The sequence below is a fragment of the Protopterus annectens genome, chromosome 9.part0 (genome assembly GCF_019279795.1).
Source record: "Protopterus annectens isolate FY-2018-M chromosome 9.part0, PAN1.0, whole genome shotgun sequence".
NCBI classification, from domain to species: Eukaryota; Metazoa; Chordata; order Ceratodontiformes; family Protopteridae; genus Protopterus; species Protopterus annectens.
In genome coordinates, this window is record NC_056743.1 from 1,554,387,644 (window position 1) to 1,554,406,745 (window position 19,102).

The 19,102-nt window shown below is 43.2% G+C and overlaps 1 protein-coding gene across 2 annotated transcripts in view; it reads left to right on the forward strand.

Moving 5' to 3' along the window:
* Window positions 1-19,102, forward strand: part of SLU7 (SLU7 homolog, splicing factor) — a 906,055-nt gene that overhangs the window by 101,611 nt on the left and 785,342 nt on the right. For both annotated transcript variants that reach the window (XM_044084498.1, XM_044084499.1), the window contains exon 5: window positions 7,664-7,828. In XM_044084498.1, coding sequence (XP_043940433.1) covers window positions 7,664-7,828 — 165 coding nt within the window. The remainder of the gene's footprint in view (window positions 1-7,663; window positions 7,829-19,102) is intronic.

Here is a 19,102-nt window from a genome sequence, read left to right on the forward strand (position 1 = left end):
CCAATCAGTGAAAATAACTTTTAGTCAGGAATACTGATAAGAACAGAGTGTGCTGTACGTATGTCAAGGCAATGGGAACCAAGGCTGAAGTGGCATGTAGAACTTTACAGGGTTTTGGTATTATTAGGAAATACTTCAGAGACTGTCAAGTTAGTCCGTTTGGACTGATACGCAGAAAGTCATGGCAGTGCAGTCCTCAGAAGGCAGTACAGACACTGCAGAGTGGGTGAGAAGTCAGGTCAAATATCCAGCATTCCAAAATATTTAATGATATTATTCAGGTGGATCAGAGGGCGGCCACGTTGGTGCAGTGGTTAGCGTTGTCGCGTCACAGCAAGAGGTTGTCCGGTTCGATCCTCGGCTGTGGTGCCTTCTGTGCGGAGTCTGCATGTCCTCCCTGTGGTTGCGTGCGTTTCCACCGGGTGCTCCGGTTTCCTCCCACATCCCAAAGACATGCTGTAGGTGGATTGGACACTCTAAATTGGCCCTAGGTGTGAGTGCGTGTGTGTGTGTGTGTGTGTGTGTGTGTGTGTGTGTGTGTGTGTGTGTGTGTGTGTGTGTGTGTGTGTGTGTGCCTTCTGTGGAAGATTGGGCGTCGGGCTGGCAACTCGGCACTGTAAAACTCCACTGCCAATCGTGAGCGGACAGGTGATCTGCTGTGGCGACCCCTAACCGGGAAAAGCTGAAAGAAAAAGAAGAATTCAGGCGGATCAGAATATATTTGCAGAAACTGCGGACATAATTACTAATGTGCTTCTATTCACTTGCTGCAGTATTCTTAACCTGAGGTATCTCCCACCAGAAGGTGACCCGATATCAGACTATATACAAAAGTCTTATACTACTCAAGGATACACGGTACATTGCACATAGGCTGCAGTCAGATGTAGGCCATAAAAGTGACCACTGCCTGTACCATCCTCAGAACTTTTCTACCGCCAGTCAGATCACCATTCTAACCATTGGTCTGATCGTTTCAGTGATTGCGACTTCAGCCTTTTCAGATAAGTGCCCTGTGGGGAAAATTTTCTCTTTACTACTGTTTTGCTTTTGTTATCCAAGAAGGGCAAGTGCCAGTGTGGAAGACAAATTCCACTTAAGGGCAGTGATCTACAGTGTCTGTCTGTTTTCCTTAGGGCCTAGCCATGACCATAAGTCCTGTAGCATTTGCCAGTCATTCATAACCATGAACCTTAGAAGCAGGCTCACTTCTGTTGCTATCTGTTTAGAGAACCAGTGACTTAAATTGTTAAGCGTATGGAACGTACCTCGGGGTCCGATGAGAAACCGGTGAACCACAAGGTCAAAAAACCTAGGACTGCGGCTTCCGCTGCACCGTCAGATGCATCTCTGAGGTGTTAGCCAACCCTGAGGCACATCCAACTTTAGGCACAGGTTCACAGGCCGAGCCCAGTTCTGTGGCTGCCTTGACTTCAGCCACAAGCAAGTCTCTGGAGTTAGAAGAGACATTCGATCAGGATGTCGTAGGGGAACCTAGGCTGAGTATAACAGAGGGCCCTGGGGAGGTACCATGAACTCTAGTGACAGAAGAAATTGAGTCAAGCACTTTTGAATGCAGGTCTTCATCCGGTCCTCTGACATTGCTTAGAATTTTTTCTCCTGCAAAGAAAAAGCAAGCATTTGTCCCCTGTTAAAGAGGCCCCTACAGATTGGCAGGCCTTTTCCCAAAGCTTGTTTCAGGCCTTCATGGCACTCGAGCCACCTTCCTCTCCGCCTGCTCCTACTCCTGCTCCCCAACCTTCTCAGAAAAGGATTAAGGACAATGACTCCTCTGATGAAGAGGAATCCTTGGGTTTTTTCAACACAAATTCCCTCTCCTCAGGAATATGTTTCCCCTGAAAAAGAGTCATTCTTTGCTGCTTCCCCATGGAAGAGATTTTATCTAGTGAAACTCTTCTGAAAATAGGAGAACACTTGAAGTGGGACACCTCCCAAATTTCTGATGTCTAAAAGAAAATACTGTCAGCTTTTCCAAGTTGTTTTCCCTAGCCCCTGTGCAGTTCCACCACTGCATCCTGCATTTCTGAATGCCTTTTATAATGCTTCCCAAACCCCGGCTCCCAAGAAGGCAGACCACTTCTGCAAGGTCCCTGAGGTTTGTAAATTCCTCTTTAGCTGTCCTGCTGCAGACCCCAACAGTCATTTCTATAGCTGCAGATAAGCCAAGCCATATAGGCTGCTTCCTTCTACCACCATTCTCCCATCAGACAAAGAGAGTAGAATGCTTGAGAGACTGGGAAAAAGGCCTATACTTCAGCCACCTTGTTTTTCAGGGCCATCAGTTATCAGGCACAAATGACCATGTACTCCTTAGAGCTTTTATCTCCGGCATCGTGCCATTTCAGATCTTCCAGATTCTGAAGGAAAAGCCTTGGCTGTCTCTATCTTGGGAGCTTCCTCCCAAGTGGCAAGACATTCCAATAAATGCAGCTGCAATGCTGCAGAGGCTTGTGCCAAGGCAGCTGCTACTGCTTGGTTCTCAGAAGATTTTTGTACCTTAGGTTGCAGCTCCTCCAGGATGACTTCAAATTGAAATGAAAGGCTGCACCATTACATAATTCAACCTTATTTAGTCTAGCAGCAGCTTCTGTTGTTAAAGCCCTACAAGAAAAAACTAAGGAACTAACACTTATTGGTTTCTCCTGTGCCCAGGTTTCATAGGAACCCCCCCCCCCTTTATGGGCATCCCTCAACCCCCCCCCCCAGAGAGCAGCTGCCCCAGGGAGCTTTGGCAACAGGGTTCCATTCAAAGGGTTCCTAATATCCAAGGAGGGAAAGGCTTTTATTCATTAATGTTCTTAGCACTCAGAAAGGATGGCTCTTCGAGACCAGTCCTGGATTTATCCCATTTCAACACTTTCTTAAAGACTCTTTCCTTCAGAATATTGACGCTCCAAACTCTATTTCCTCTTATTCTTCCACAGGGATACATGGCATCTCTAGATATAAAAGATGCTTACCTTCACATTCCCACTCACCCCATGTTCAGGAAATTCATATGTTTTTCTGTGGGTTCCTGCATTTTCAATTCTCTGCCTTGCCTTTTGGCCTTTCTACAGCTCCAAGGGTGTTCAAAAAATGCCTGGCTCCAGTGATTGCACATTGCAGGCTTTGGGTATCCAGATTTTTCCAGACCTGGATGACCTGCTCTTACAGGCTCCAACTCCCCACACTCTACTTCAACGTCTGGAGACCACCATTTCCCTCCATGGAAAACTCAGATTCACCGTCAACTTCAGGAAGTCAGTCCTTACCCCTTCACAGGACCATGTTTTCCTGGGTTGTCGAATCCAGATAGACATAATGAGAGTGTCACTTCCACCTCAGAAGCCGCAGGACCTTCGGTCCTTCTTTCACTCCTTTCTCCTCTTGACTCATACTACGGCCAGGGAGTTCCTCAGGATGCTGCAATTCCTGGCTTCAACCATTCCCGTGGTGCCAATGGCAAAACTTTACCTGAGGAAATTGCAGTGGTTCCTCAGATCTGTGTGGACCCATCATTCTCACCCACTAGAATACAAGGTCCCCCCATTCCTTGTGTAGAAAGGGACCTGCTCCGGTGGATCAAACAGACCTAAAATGAGGACTACCTCTGCATCCTCTCACTGAGTCTTAGAACTCTACTCAGATGCTTCAGACGTGGGCTGAAAGGTGGCCTTGGGAAGATTTACAGTTCAGGGAATTTGGTCTCCCTCCTAGAAAACAGAACACATCAACATCAGGGAAAGGCAAGCATTTCACCTTCTGCTTTGCCCAGGTCCTCTCAAACTGTTCACAGACAACATGGCAGTCCTTTGGTATGTGAACAAGCAAGGAGGGACCAAATCCTATCTCCTTTGCAGGATGGCTCTTCTGGTATGGGAATTTCTTGCCCAAAACCACATGACTATTGAGGCAGTGTGCATTCCCTCCAACCTGAATCTCATGGCAGATTCCCTGAGCAGGTTCTTGACTCAATCCCACGAATGGATACTTCACAGGGATGATAGTCCACCAATGGAGTATTCCTCAAATAGATTTATTTGCCTCCCCCTGAACAGAAACTCTTACATTTTTTTACCAGAGACCCAAGTCCTCTGGTTTGGAAAGTAGACACTCTCTTCTTTTTTTGGAAGGGGATGTTTCTGTAAGCATTCCATCCCCTTCCTCTAATCTCACAGGTCCTGCTCATTATTTGACAGGACTAACCAAAATTCTTGCTGGTAACTCCCTTTTGGCCAAGACAACACTGGTTCCCCCCTATTCTGTATTTAGCCAAGGGCCATCACCACAAGTTACCCTACAGAGTGGACCTTGTCACACAAACCAAAGGATCCCTGATACGTCCACACCTGTCAATGCTACATCTGACACTGTGGGTGATAGGATTCTAATTCCTTTCAGACACCTGTTCTCTGAGGACATGCTCAGGGTTTTCGAGGAAGCCAGAAAACCCAATACTAGAAAGTCTTGCATTTCCAAATGGAAAGATTTTCACTGTGGTGTCTCTCTAAGAACCAAGACCCATTGAGAGTGGGAATCCCAGTGGTTCTGTCTTATTTATGTGAATTGCTCTCTGCTGGCTTGGCTTATTCTTCTGTCAAAGCACATATGTCAGTTATTTCTGCTTGTCTGCCTGTATCTCCTCCTCTAACATCCAGATTTGAGGTAAAACAATTCCTTAAGGGTGTCCTTCACATTAGGCCTCCCAGGAAACCTATTCCTCTTCCTTGAGACCTTAATTTAAATTGACCCTGGCTCCTTTTGGGCCTGCATCTTCAGCCTCCCTTAAACATTGCTCTTGGAAAACTGTTTTATCAGTGGCCTTGACTTCAGCTTGAAAGGTGTTTGAGCTGCAAGCCCTTATGGCTGTACCCCCCTTCTTGGCCTTTCATAATGACAGGGTATTCTGGAGAACAAATACTTCCTGTATGCCGAACATGGTTATTGAGTGATCCCTTAACCAGTCGATTCAGTTGTATACCTTCTTCCCTTCTCACCAAAACCACAGTGAGAAGGTACTGCACTCCTTAGATGTACATAGTCAACTTAGCTTTAGTCTTGTCCAGATAAAATCTATCAGGAAATCTAATCAGATCTTTATGAACTTTCTTCCCAGGGCTCTGGGTTCACTTGTTTGCAAGCAGACTATTTCTTCTTGGATTTCTAAAACTATTTCTGTTTCTTACATGCTCCATGGAAGGTACTGCGGTGGTGGTGGTGCGGTACCATTGTTGCCTCACAGTTAGACGTTGCCCTTCGATTCTCAGTTAGAGTGTCTTCTGTGTAGCGACATGTGTGAATGGGCGTTCCTTCGTTGAAGGTTGTGCGTTAGGCCCGGCAAGCCAGTATGTAAAAATCTACTGCCAGTCATTAGCGGACCGGAGTTCCGCTGTGGTGACCCCTAACCGGGAAAAGCCGAAAGACACAAACATGCTCCATGGAAAGAGCCTCTTTCCACCTGTGAAGGCACATTCTACCAGAGCTGTGGCTTCCACTAAGGCATTCTTCAAGGGCTTAGATAACCACGTCATCCTTGAAGCAGCCACCCGGTCATCTGTTCATACCTTTACCAAACATTACAAACTGGATGACCTGTCCAGATCCAGAACCAGATTTGCTAAAGCCTTTTTACATGGCTTCATTGAGAGCTCCTCTGCTCCATCCTCCTCCCTTCCTTCTTGAGCTTTGGCACTGTCCCTCAGGTTATAAATACTGCAGCAAGTGAATAGAAGGACATAGAATAGTTGTGTGAAATTTTACCATAACCATAGATGTCCTTCTTCTCTTTCACTGCTGCGGTATTCTATCCCCACCCTCGGTCTGTTATGCTCAGATGTACAGACCACTCAAATCCTTAGTCTGGCATTCCTACTGGGGCATTGATTTCTGTGGATGGTACAGGCATACGTTGCTTTTACGGCCTATGTCTGACTGCAGCCTACATGTAACGTACTGCATACCCTTGATTAGTGTAAGACTTTTGTATACTGGCCGAAGTTGGGTTGCCTTCTTGTGGGAGGTCCCTCAGGTTAAGAATATTGCAGAAGTGAAGAAAAGGACATCTATGGTTATGGTAAGATTTTACGCAACTGTTCTTTATTAGAGACCGTACATTTCTGAGTACAGAATTTATGGAAAGTATAATGAGTGCAGGAACTATGGGCATTAATATTTGATTCAGAAATTGTTGACATCTACCTCTACTGTACATAATAAAGCATACTTAACCAAACTACAGTGTGTGCAGACTTAATTCTGAAGTAAAAGAAAATTTGGCCCATAAAGGGAGAGACTGGCACTTCTTCATCACAGTTCTGGGTAATTAACAGATAAAGAGATTCATTCCAGTCTCATTCAGTTGTTTCCAGTTAATTACAGTATCCTACAGTCATATCAATTCTTTCATAACTAAATATGGATTAACCTTGACATCATGAAGTTCTTCATACATCACATAAAGATATAATGAATTGAAGACCTTTGCAAGATCTAAATAAATCACTGCTGTACTTAGGCCTAAATTTAAATCCTTTGGTTTTAAAAAACAACCAATTGCATGAGAGTAGAATGTCACTTAAGGAAAACTGTGTTAGAAAATATCATGTTATGCTAAGTTGTTGTCATTTTGTAAATTCTTAGTAAAACATTTTTCAAAGGACTTTCCAAACATAAATGTGAGATTTGTCCATCAGTAGATTTTAACATCACATTTGTTTTCTTGCTTCTGAATTTGTATAACAATAGATTCTTTCAGTGAATATTATACAATCTGTTTTATAGAAATTTATTAAAATTAGGATGCAGTATGGGTATAAGTTTTCTTTTCATTTAACCAATAAGACTGCAGAAAAATAAGCTGGACATCTGTAAACAGATTTTATTGCTTTGTCATATAAGTGTATCATTGGGAATTTCTTAGTATTTTTGATGTCCTAGATTGTGTCAGATGTATGTGTTCTTACATTGTCAAAGCAGCTGTACATAAAGTTATTATTAAATGTATTTGCAATCATTTTCAGGTTCTTTATAAATGTGCCACTAACATGTAGCACTTTCACATGATGTGGACCATGGTACCTTTTGTTTGAGTTAAGGGAGTTATACTGGGAGTTATTTCTTAAAGCAGAACATTGGCCAGGTTTAAATGAAAACACCTCTATCTCGAGTCTTTTGAAACTGAAGGCTGTACAGAGATAGTCGATTAAGGAGGATCTGGATCTTCCTTTAAGAGATTGTGTAGGGGGTGTGTTTTTGGCTTTATTGATTAACTTGTAGTGAAATATTTAAACTGTTTTTATTCAGTTATCTGAAGAAATCTTGGTATAATTTCAGGACGAAAGCGCTTATCTTTTGGAAACATATTTTTTAACTTATTTTAATAAAAAGTCTTGGTTTTATAGGTTTGGTTATATATATTTTTTGTTTATCATTTAGTTGTAGTCCGTAATCCCTGGTGAACGTGTTGGATATGCATTTTCATTTGAATTTTCACATATATTTGGATTATTATGATCCAAGTTTAAACTTTCTGTTAGCTCTGTGATTCACAGTTAGAGTGCTTGGCGGTTCTGCTTGCATTCACACAACAATACTTTGCTTGTATTTGTTGTTGTGTTGTAAAAGTGTTATTCTAAGAAATGTGCTTTTATAATCATTTCAGAGACCCAGAAAGGTGGGAGCAAAATTCACTGGGGCTGAAATAGCTCCTGATGAGTTTGCACAGCCTGAACTAAGTATGGATTATGATGGAAAGAGAGATCGATGGAATGGTTATAACCCAGAAGAACACATGAAAATTGTTGAAGAGTATGCTAAAGTAGACTTGGTATGTACTGTTTTTAAGTACTTAAGTCAGCATTTGGTTGAGTAGCTGTGTTTATCTTTGTTGCAGTCATTTAGCTTATTTGTGAAGCCCATCAGTAGCAACCTTCATGTAAGTGGGTCCTGATGCAGACATTATATTAACATACTGTTATAAATTGGAGTGGCAGTTTAGAATGACGGAAACAAATAAGCAGGGTAGTTTTTAAAAATGTAATGATGTAGGTCTGTGGCACTAGTAGTGCACTGAGTGTAGTGTCCAAATCTGTGGTCTTCTTTAAAGAATATAGTGTATGAAAAACACTTGCATTGGTTATCTTTGGATCTGCTGGCAAGTAGCTTACTGACGAACAAAAGGTTTGCAGACTTTTGTTGGTAACTTTCCTAGAAGATTAAAAAAATATATGTTTGAGACATAACCTCTCAACTGTCCAGATTTCCGGAAAATCATATTTTTGATCTGTTTCTCATACAATTGTGGTTTTCAGGCAAATCATTGAGGATTAAAATCAGAAAATCTTCTTCTTCTTCTTTTGGCTTTTTCCCGGTTAGGGGTCACCACAGCGGATCATCTGTCCACTCATGATTGGCAGTGGAGTTTTACGGTGTTGAGTTGCCAGCCTGGCACCCAACCTTCCACAGAAGGCACACACACACTCACAAAATAATGCCAGACATTTGAGTTGTAGACTTTATACTCTTCAGAAAACCCATACTAATGCAGAACATGCTATTCTATCAACTATCTAAGTTTATAAGAGCAATATTTAGTGTACCTATTTTTTGGGCCATGTCCCCCCCCCCCATTATTTATGGATTTGTCCAGATTTCTTGCTCTGTTGGGTTGAGAGGTACGCTTTAGGGGGGCTGTTCCACCCCCTCACACACACACACACACACGCACAAAGTTGATAGTTGTTATATTTTGATGGCAAAGTAAAAAGCATTTTTACATTTTAAAGCCCTTTTGTTGGAGAGACCTGGGAAGTAATAGCTTCATTATGGCAATAAACTGAGGTAATATAATTGCAATTACATATCTGTTATGGAAATAAACAGCACAACATTAAAAGTGAAAAAAATAGAACTGTGCAGAAAAATATTTATGGGAGAAGAGAACATAAAATTAGTATGTGGCACAACTTTCTCGTAATATACCACCCTCCCTCTTGACACTAACCTCACACCAAATGAACAAGCATCTGATAAAGTAAGCCATTAAGACTTGCAGTTGACTCTTTATAAGCTGTCGCACAATCTCCTGTATTCTTTGTTAAACTGTGGCTTTGAAAGCAAATGCAAAGACATGCAAGCTATTGGCTTTGATCTCCAAATACCTCCAAACATGCAGATTTATAATCATTTATGTGGCCTGGAATCTATTTGCTGAGGACCCAGATAGGCATTAGGTTGCCTTATGTCAATCCAGCCAGATTTGTCTAGAAATCAAACTTCAGATGTTCTTCATGTTTTACTGTTGCAGTCATTACATTTGGGTTATCTGCTTGCAGGTAGCCCTCAGTTGGCCTGATTAACAAAGTCTTGGGCCCTGCGTCGGTTGCTGTCCCTTCTTCCATGACGTCAGGTCATCAGGGGTATAAAACATGCAGCCGACGCCATTACATCAGTCTTTCTTGCCGTGTGGTGCCCGAAGCAAAAGCAGTTAGTAAGTGCCGGTCGGCTGACTCCTGAAATTTTCATTTTCAAGTTTCAGAACCAAAGTCTTCAACTAAAGCTAAGTATCCCGTTGGGGAAAATTTTTCTTGCTCCTTACCAATGTCAGTAAAAGTTAATAATTGCATTACTTGTGGAAAGCAAATACCTCATAAAGATTTTCATTCGTACTGTATTCCTTGCCTAGACCCTGACCACGATGTACCTTGCTGTCGGTTTTGTGCCTTATTTAATCAGCGCACCATCCGTCATCGGTATATTTTCGCCTCTAAATATTTTGGTTTAATTATCCAGAAATGTCAGTTAGCTATCCAACTACCGGGATTCCAAAAAAACGCAAAGATAAAGACAGAGACAGGCCGCCGAGGTCCAAAATTGCTGAAGACGCTTCTCCTAAGCCAGTTGCCAGTTCACCGGTACTCAGTGAGGCGCTTTCGTAGCCTCAGATACCCACTACTTCTGATTCGCAGGCCTCTACTGAGACCCATTCAGAGTCCGGTATGCCGCAAAATGCTTCAACTATGGAACCCGTGGATGTCTCTACCTTGTATGGGTCTGGAGCCACTGTGCAGGCACCGGTTTCTGAGGGTGTATTCAGGCCTACGGACTTGCATTTTAAACTGAAGCCTCCTTCTTTACTTAGGCCTAAATCTCGATCCATGCCTAAAAAACTGATGCCCAGGCCACATGCTCAGACCTCTATGCCTAGAAAATAAATGATAAGAATGGCTGAAGATTTAATAACTGTAATCAGGGGTAGCCACCCCCCCCCCCCTTCTAAGAGGCCTAGGACGGAAGTTGAATATGAATCTTCTGATCAGGATTCTGTTGTTTCTGATTCTTCTGATGATCTGGATTTGCCCTTATCTGCTTATGAAGATTCTGATGTAGAGGACTCCATTCCCTCTGCTTCCCCTCCTGAGGATTTTTCTTTTGGGGAAACCTTACATACTCTAAGGGAGCATTTCCAATGGAAAAGCCAGGATTTTTCTGATTCAAAAAAGAGGCTTAGGGATTTCCTTCTCCTACCTCAGCATAGGCCTTTAGCTATTCCTCCTGTACTACACATTGTTGATGATGCTTTTTCGGAATCTAGTTTGGCCCCTGATTCCCTGCCTCCTGCTCCCAGAAAACCTGACAGATGCTACAGGGTCCCCGAGTCCCACAAGTTCCTTTTAAAAAATCCTATTGCAGATCCAGAGACTATTTCACAGGGGCCCAAGGGCATTAAGGCTTCTACTGCTAAAAATCCTACCCCTTCTGATAGAGACTCCAGGGCGCTGGATAGATGGGGTAAGAATGTTTACACTTCTGCAACCTTGGCCATTAGGGCTTTAAACTGCCAGTTACATATGTTAAACTATTAGCAACATGTTATTCGACTGCTTAAACAGAAAATGATGTTGATGACTGACTGTGTGGAAAATAAAGAATTACAGGATATAATGCATTCTGCTGAACAATTTGGAAAACATACTTTGCAATGTGGTTTTGATTCATTAGAGGCCTCTTGCAGGGCTGCTGTTACTGGGTCTGTGCTCAGAAGGCATGCTTGGCTTAAGGAGCAATCTTTGCCTGATCATGTTAAAGCTAAATTGTTGGATGCTCCTTTAAATCAGGACCGCCTGTTTTGCAACAAGGCTGAGGAAGTTCTTAAAAAGATGGAAGATAAAGCTATATCTATGCAAACTGTTAAATATTTTGTACAAGTTCAGCCTCCTAGATTTAGTAGGCACTGGCCCTCTAAGAATTGGTCCTTTCCAGCCACTTCCAGGTCTTCTCAAGCCAAACCCAGACACAGTAAAAACCCCAGGTTTCAGTCCCAGGGGGCACACAGAACTAAGCAGTGGGGGGCTTCCAATTCCAAATCTGGGAATAAGACCCCCCCCCATGGTAAACTGTCTCAATTACTTCCTTTTAAAATTTCCAAGCACTTATCAACTGACTGCCCCTTTGGGGGGAAAGATTGCTCTTCATGCAAAGAATTTGGAACTCATTACCCAGGACAAATGAGTTTTAATTATAGTGTCCCATGGATACAGATTTCACTTCCACACATTGCCAACACCAAGCAGGTAGCCGGACTCACCCCCAAATCAGTGGGCAGAGGCCCAAAAACAAGTACTTTCTCTCTTAAGCATGGGGGCTATTCAGCTGGTACCAGAAGCGGAAAAGGGACAAGGTTTCTACTCGAGACTTTTCCTGGTACCCAGAAATGACAATTCATGGCATCCTATCCTGGACCTGTCTACTCTAAACACCTTTTTGGAGATTCCAAAATTCAAGATGCTGACTCTTCACCAATTACTTCCTATGCTAGGCAAAGATGCCTGGTTGGCAACACTAGATTTAAAAGAAGCATACCTGCACATCTCAATCAGGGAATCTTGCAGAAGATACCTACGCTTCAAAGCAGGCTACATGCACTATCAGTTCTCTGCACTGCCCTTTGGGTTATCTACTGCGCCCAGGGTATTCACAAAGTGCCTAGCTCCAATTATTGCATTTTGCAGGCAAAGAAATATTCAAATATTCCCATACCTGGGCGATTGTCTAATTCAGGCAGAAAGCCAGGACATACTTTTAAATCATCTAGCCTTTGTACAAAGGGTTCTAACTTGTCTGGGGTACACCATAAACGAAAATAAATAAGTCATGGTACCCTGTCAACAAGTTATATTCCTGGGAGCAAGCTTGAATACAACTTCCCAGATGGCTTACCTCACTTCAGAGAAACAAATTCATTTGACAACCTTTTTTAAACAAGTGTCCACAAAAACCCTGCTATCTGCAAGACAAATACTGCAAGCCTTGGGGTTCATGGCCTCCTGCATTCTTCTATTTCCAAATGCAAGACTGCATATGAGGAAACTACAGTGGTATCTAAAAAGCCTATGGTGTCAACATTCTCAAACCCTAGAAACAATGATTCCTATCATACCTTGCCTACGCCTAGAGTTCCTTTGGTGGGCAGAGGCCTGCCACCAAAACAAGGGACAACCTTTCACACCACCCCCTGCCGCCCAACCCCTAACAAAAGACGCAACAGACTATGCATGGGGGGCTCGCCTGGCAGGGAAGTGTATTCAGGGCAAATGGGGGGCTCGCCTGGCAGGGAAGTGTATTCAGGGCAAATGGAACCCAAGTTAAATGCACCTGCATATCAATCAAAAAGAAATGTTAGCTGTACAGAATGCTTTGACAGCCTTCGAGGACCACATTCTTCCAAGAGAACTAATGGTAAAGAAGGACAACACCACTGTTATGTGGTACATAAACAAGCAGGGGGGTACTCATACTTACCCCCTCTGCAGACTAGCCATGGCATTGTGGAACACAGCCTTGAGCTACCAAGTGCACCTACAAGCTCAATTCCTGCCAGGAAAATTAAATACACTGGCAGACAGACTAAGCAGAAACCTCATGGACCCACACGAGTGGAAACTGGAACCAAGGATTTTCCACATGTTGACAAGCAAATGGGGAACCCAGATATAGACCTGTTTGCCTCTCCCCAGAACTACCAATTGGACAAATTTTGCACAAGGACTCCCCCACAAACAAGCCTGAAAAGTGAATGCTCTGTCCTTCAGCTGGAAAAACATATCAGTCTATGCCTTCTCCCCTCTGCCTCTGCTCTCCAAAGTACTAATAAAAATCACATAGGACAAACCAAGGATAATTTTGATTGCTTCAGACTGGCCGCGCAACACTGGTACCCCCTCCTGCTCCGTGTGTCACGGTTATCTCCATGGCACCTGCCTCAGACTCTTTCCCTCCTGTCTCAGCAGGAGAACCAGATTCTGCACCCTCAGCATCTAACACTGAACCTTGCAGCCTGGCTAATTACTTAATCTCTCCTTTACCATCCCTCAGCAAACTTGTGATGGATATCATTTTAGAGGCAAGGAGGCCTAGTACTAGAAAATCTTATGCTGAAAAATGGAAAAGGTTATGTGTCTGGAACCATTCTCAAGGGATGAGCACAGCAGCACCCAATTTACCTCAGATTTTACAATACTTAACTGAGATGCTTCACAAGGGCCTAAATTTTTCCTCCATTAAAATCCAAGCCTCAGCCATTTCAGCTCATTATAACACAGAACCTCTCCTCTTCTCTCATCCACTGCTCAAGCAGTTCCTCAAAGGGGCCAAAAATTTAAGACCACCCAGGAGAGCTCCAACCCCAGCCTGGAACTTTAACTTTGTCTTGGAGAAACTCACTCTATCTCCTTTCGAGCCAGCTGCTACTGCAGACTTAAAATTTCCTTCTTGAAAAACAGCTTTCCTTTTAGCAATCACTTCAACTAGAAGGGTATCTGAATTACAGGCCCTTATGGCAGAACCAATCCATCCTTCATGCCCAAGGTGGTATCCAGTGTGGCTCTTAATCAGTCCATTCATTTGCCAACCTTCTTTCCCAATCCACAGAATAAAGGGGAATGGATACTGCATTCCTTAGATTCTACTTGGACAAGACTAAACCTCAAAGGAAATCTGAACAACTGCTGGTGGCATTTGCTGCAGGGGCAGAGGGAAAGGCTATTTCAAAGCAAACCATTTCTAAATGGATAAGCCATTGCATTAATTTCTGCTGTAAGCACCATGGAAAACCTATCCCCCAGGGGATCAGACCTCACTCCACCAGGGCTGCATCTACCTCTACAGCCTTTCTCAGAGGCGTCCCTACCAGGGACATCCTAGAAGCTGCTACCCTGGAGTTCAGTACATACTTTCACCAATCATTATCATTTGCCAATTTTCTCTAAATCCAGAGCTGGCTTTGCCACTGCAGTCTTGCAGGGCCTTATAGCTGGCCCTAATGCTATCTAAATTCCTCCTCCCAACCATAGCTTTGGGAATCTACCCAAATGTAATGACTGCAACAGTGAAACACAAAGAACGTAGTACAGTTGTGTACACTTAACATAAATGTAGATGTTAGAGTGTATTCACTGTTGCAGTCCTGGTTACCCTCCCTCCAGACCCCTAACTTCTTTTGACTGTACCTCTACTTTCCTTTACTATGCTTAAAAGCCTTTTTGGTGTATTTGCTTTTTTGTTGGAGGTATATCTTTGTACTTTTATATTTAATTGCTTCCCATTAGGGGGGACACCTGACATCTGGGGCAAGAAAAACTGATTTAATGGCGTTGGCTGCATGTTTTATACCACTGACGTCATGGAAGAAGGGACAGCACCCGACGCAGGACCCAAGACTTTGTTAATCGGGCTGACCTGAAGGCTACCTGCAAGCAGATAACCCAAATGTATTGACTGCAACAGTGAATACACTCGAACATCTACATTTATGGTAAGTGTACACAACTGTACTTTCTGTTACAACAGTGAACTCTTTTGAAAATAATTATTTTGACACCTGGTTCCTCTTCTGAGGAGACGTTTGGTTGCTTCTGTGTTTCATGCAGCTACTCAATGCTTAAAATGTGCATATGATTCTGTTGTTCCTACTTCCAGATGTGCTGCCACTGTGAGATGGTTTGTTTGCATTTTGAAAAATCTTCCAAAAGATGTAGAAATGGCATTTTGAATTCTCCTTTGGATAGTGACGTTTTTAGACCTTGTGCTACAGTGGTCCTTAAAACATGTGATGAAAGAGGTAACCTGATTATAGGGATCTCTCATATTTTTCTTCCCTCCTTCTCCAGGTTTACCAAGGGAGTTAATGCTCCATCGAACAACCTTACATAAAAAGCTAAGTAAACAGACTCTGCAAGCTTATAATAAACAAGCATTTGTAAAACAGTGGTAGAGAGGTTCCAAAAAGAAAGCAGAGGAACTCCCTAGAACAAAAGGCAGTCTAATAAGTCTGAATGTCTATAAAAAGACCCCCCCCAAACACACACACACACACACACACACACACACACACACACACACACACACTGGCATTCCCTTAGTCCTTCCAGAAAGTCTGAACCACCATTTCTGTCTTTGGCAACAGATATTTCCAGACAGATGGATTCTGAGAGCAATCCACTAAGGTTACAGATGACAGTGGGAGACGTTTTTTCTCTCTTTCTCTCTCCATACCGCTCCTTTTCTAGGGGTTCACCCTCGCCTGCCAGACCGAACTGTTTCATTTTGCCTGTCCTGCATCATGTGCTGTCCCAGGAAGTGATGAGAGCTGTTCTTCCTCCTCAGTTAGGAGACTGGATGTTCTTCGTGTTTCACTGTTGCAGTCATTACATTTGGGTAATCCTGCTGGCAGGTTGCCCTCAGTTGGCCTGAATTCCAAAGTCTTGGGTCCTGCGTCGGTTGCTGTCACCCCTTCCCTGACGTCAGGTCATCAGGGGTATAAAAGAAGCAGCTGACTCCATTTTCTTCAGTCTTTCTTGCCATGCGGTGCCCAAAGCAGAAGCAGTTCGCAAGTGCCAGTCGGCTGACTCCTGAGATTTTCAAGTTCAAATTTCAGATCCGAAGTCTTCTATAAAGCTACGTACCTCGTTGGGGAAACTTTTTTCTTGCTCCAGAACCGATGTCAGAAAAAGTTAATAATTGTATTTCTTGTGGGAAGCAATTACCTCATAAGGACTTTCATTCTTACTGTATTCCTTCCCTAGGCCATGATCATAATTTTCTGGGTTGTTGGTTTTGTGCTAGATTTAACCAACGCACTATTAAGCGTCGGTATGATTATGCTTTAAACTACTTTGGACGCAGATTTAATTATCCAGAAATGTCGTCGGAAAGCCATCCGACCACCGGAGTTCACAAAAAACGTAAAGAAAAAGAAAGACAGCCAAGGCCCAAAACTGATGACGAAGCTTCTCCTAAGCCAGTCGCTGGTTCTCAGTGAGGTGCTTTCGCAGCACCTGACGACTGCTACTTTAGAGTGGCAGGCCGCTACTTACTCCCACGTGGAGTCGGCCATGCCGCTGGAAACTCAAAGTATTGGAGCCTCTGATGCTAATCCTTCAGATGGGTCTGGAGCCGCTGAGCAGGCACTGGCTTCTGAGGGTGTATTCAGACCAAAACACCTATACATTAAACCGACTTCAAAGACTAAAGCACCTTCAAAGACAAAGAAGCAACCTCAAGAGCCACATGGACAGGCCTCCATGCCCAAAAAACAAATGCTCAAAATGGCCGAAGACTTGATTACCTTGATCAGGGGTTCCCACCCCCCTCCTGATAAAAGGCCTAGGCAAGAGACTGACTATGACTTCAGATCAGGTTTCCATTTCTTCTGATTCTTCTTCTGATCAGGAATATTCATTTCCCCCCTATGAGGATTCTGATGCTGAAGAATCCATACCTTCAGCTTCTCCTCCTGAGGATTATTCTTTTGGGGAAACCTTGCATACCATGAGGGAGCTTTTCCACTGGGAGAGCCAAGACTTTTCAGAGTCTAAAAAGAGGCTCAGGAATTTTCTGTTACTACCTCAGCACAAGCCACTAGCCATCCCTCCTGTGTTAGACATTGTAGATGATGTGTTTTCAGAGTCAAGCCTTACCCCTGACTCCTTGCCTCCAGCTCCTGTTAAGCCTGACATATATTACAGGGTTCCTGACTCACATAAATTCCTTTGAAAAACCCTGCTGCAGACCCGAAAACTATTTCTCTGGGTCCCAAGAGTATTAAGGCTTCCGCTGCAAAAACACTATCCCTTCTGATAGGGATTCTAGGGCACTGGATAGATGGGGAAAAAAGGTTTACACATCTGCTACCTTGGCTATAAGGGCCTTAAACTGTCAGTTTCATATGCTCAAATATCAGCAACATGTCATGGCATTGCTTAAACAGAAAATGTTGTTAAATTCTGAATGATCAGATAACAAGGAAATGCAGGATATATTGCATGCAGCTGAACAAGTTGGAAAGCATACTTTGCAGTGTGGTTTTGATTCTTCAGAGGCCTCCTGCAGGGCCGCAGTTACTGGTTCTGTAATTAGAAGGCATGCTTGGTTAAAGGAACAAAATCTGCCTGATCATGTTAAAGTTAAATTATTAGATGCACCTTTACAGCATGATTCTTTGTTTGGTGTTAAGGCAGAAGAGGTGTTAAAGAAAATGGAGGACAAGGTTAAATCCATGCAAACGGTCGAAGAGTTCTTACAAGTACAGCCGCCTAGGTTTAGTAGACACTGGCCAACAAAAAAATTGGTCCTTTCCAGTGTTACACAGACCTCAAAGTGGTAGACCCAGACGCCCTAGAGGCAGAACCCAGGCTCAAGGTTCATACAGGTCAAAGCAATGGGGTGCTTCTACCTCCAAAAGTGGAGAAGACAAATCACAACCTTACAGGAAACAGTCCCAGTGACTTCCCCCTGCCTGCACCAAGCACTTATTTCCTGGCAGCACCCTTAGGGGGAAAAATAGCACTTTTTTTCTCAAAATTGGCACATAACCCAGGACAAGTGGGTTCTAAATATCGTGTCACAAGGCTACAAGTTCCATTTCCATACCCTGCCAAAGACAAATGGCTGGCCAGATCTGCCAAAAAATCAATGGGCAGAGGCACAAAAACAAGTCTCATCCCTCATGGACATGAGGGCCATTCAACAAGTGCCAGAACAAGAGCGGGGACAAGGATTTTACTCAAGACTTTTCTTGGTACCCAGAACGGACAAGGCTTGGAGGCCAATACTGGACCTATCTATTTTGAATACATTCCTGGATATACCAACATTCAAAATGTTGACTTTGCAGCAACTACTGCCCATGCTGAGCAAGAACGCTTGGCTTGTAACTTTAGACCTAAAAGAAGCATACCTGCATGTCCCAATCAGACAAATATGCCGAAGATACCTCAGATTCAAGGCTGGCTCAATGCATTACCAATTCTCTGCACTGCCCTTTGGCTTATCTACTGCGCCCAGGGTCTTTACAAAGTGCCTAGCACCAGTAATTGCATTCTGCAGACAAAGAGGAATACAAATATATCCTTACTTGGATGACTGTCTGATTCAAGCAGAGAACAAGGACATTCTTCTACAGCATCTGGCGTTTGTGAAAAAAAACTTCTGACATGCCTAGGGTACACAGTCAACGAAAATAAATCAAAACTAGTACCCTCTCAAGAGATAATATTCCTGGGTGCAAGCTTAAATACAACTGCCCAGATGGCTTATCTCACTCCAGACAAACAGACAACTGACTACCTACTTCAAAATGTTAGCAACAAAGGCCCAGTTGTCTGCAAGAAAAATTCTGCAGGCTTTGGGTTTCATGGCATCCTGCATTCTACTAATTCCATATGCAAGACTGCATATGAGGAAACTTCAATGGTACCTAAAAAATGTTTGGACTCAACATTGCTACAGCCTGGAAACTATAATTACTCTCATTCCCTGTCTGCAACAGGAGTTTCGATGGTGGACAAAGGCTTGTCACCAAAGCGAGGGACAGCCATTCACATTACCCCCAGCCAGGCAGACACTAACAACAGATGCGTCAGATTATACCTGGGGGGCCCACATGGCAGGAAAATGCATTCAGGGAACATGGATTCTGTTTAATTCTTTAATTCTGTTTGTAATGTATTTTACTAATTTTAATGAATTAATTGTTTAATTGTTTGATTGAAGTTAATAGTTGATGCTATATAAACTTTTGCAATTGTGTTATGTGTTACTCCTT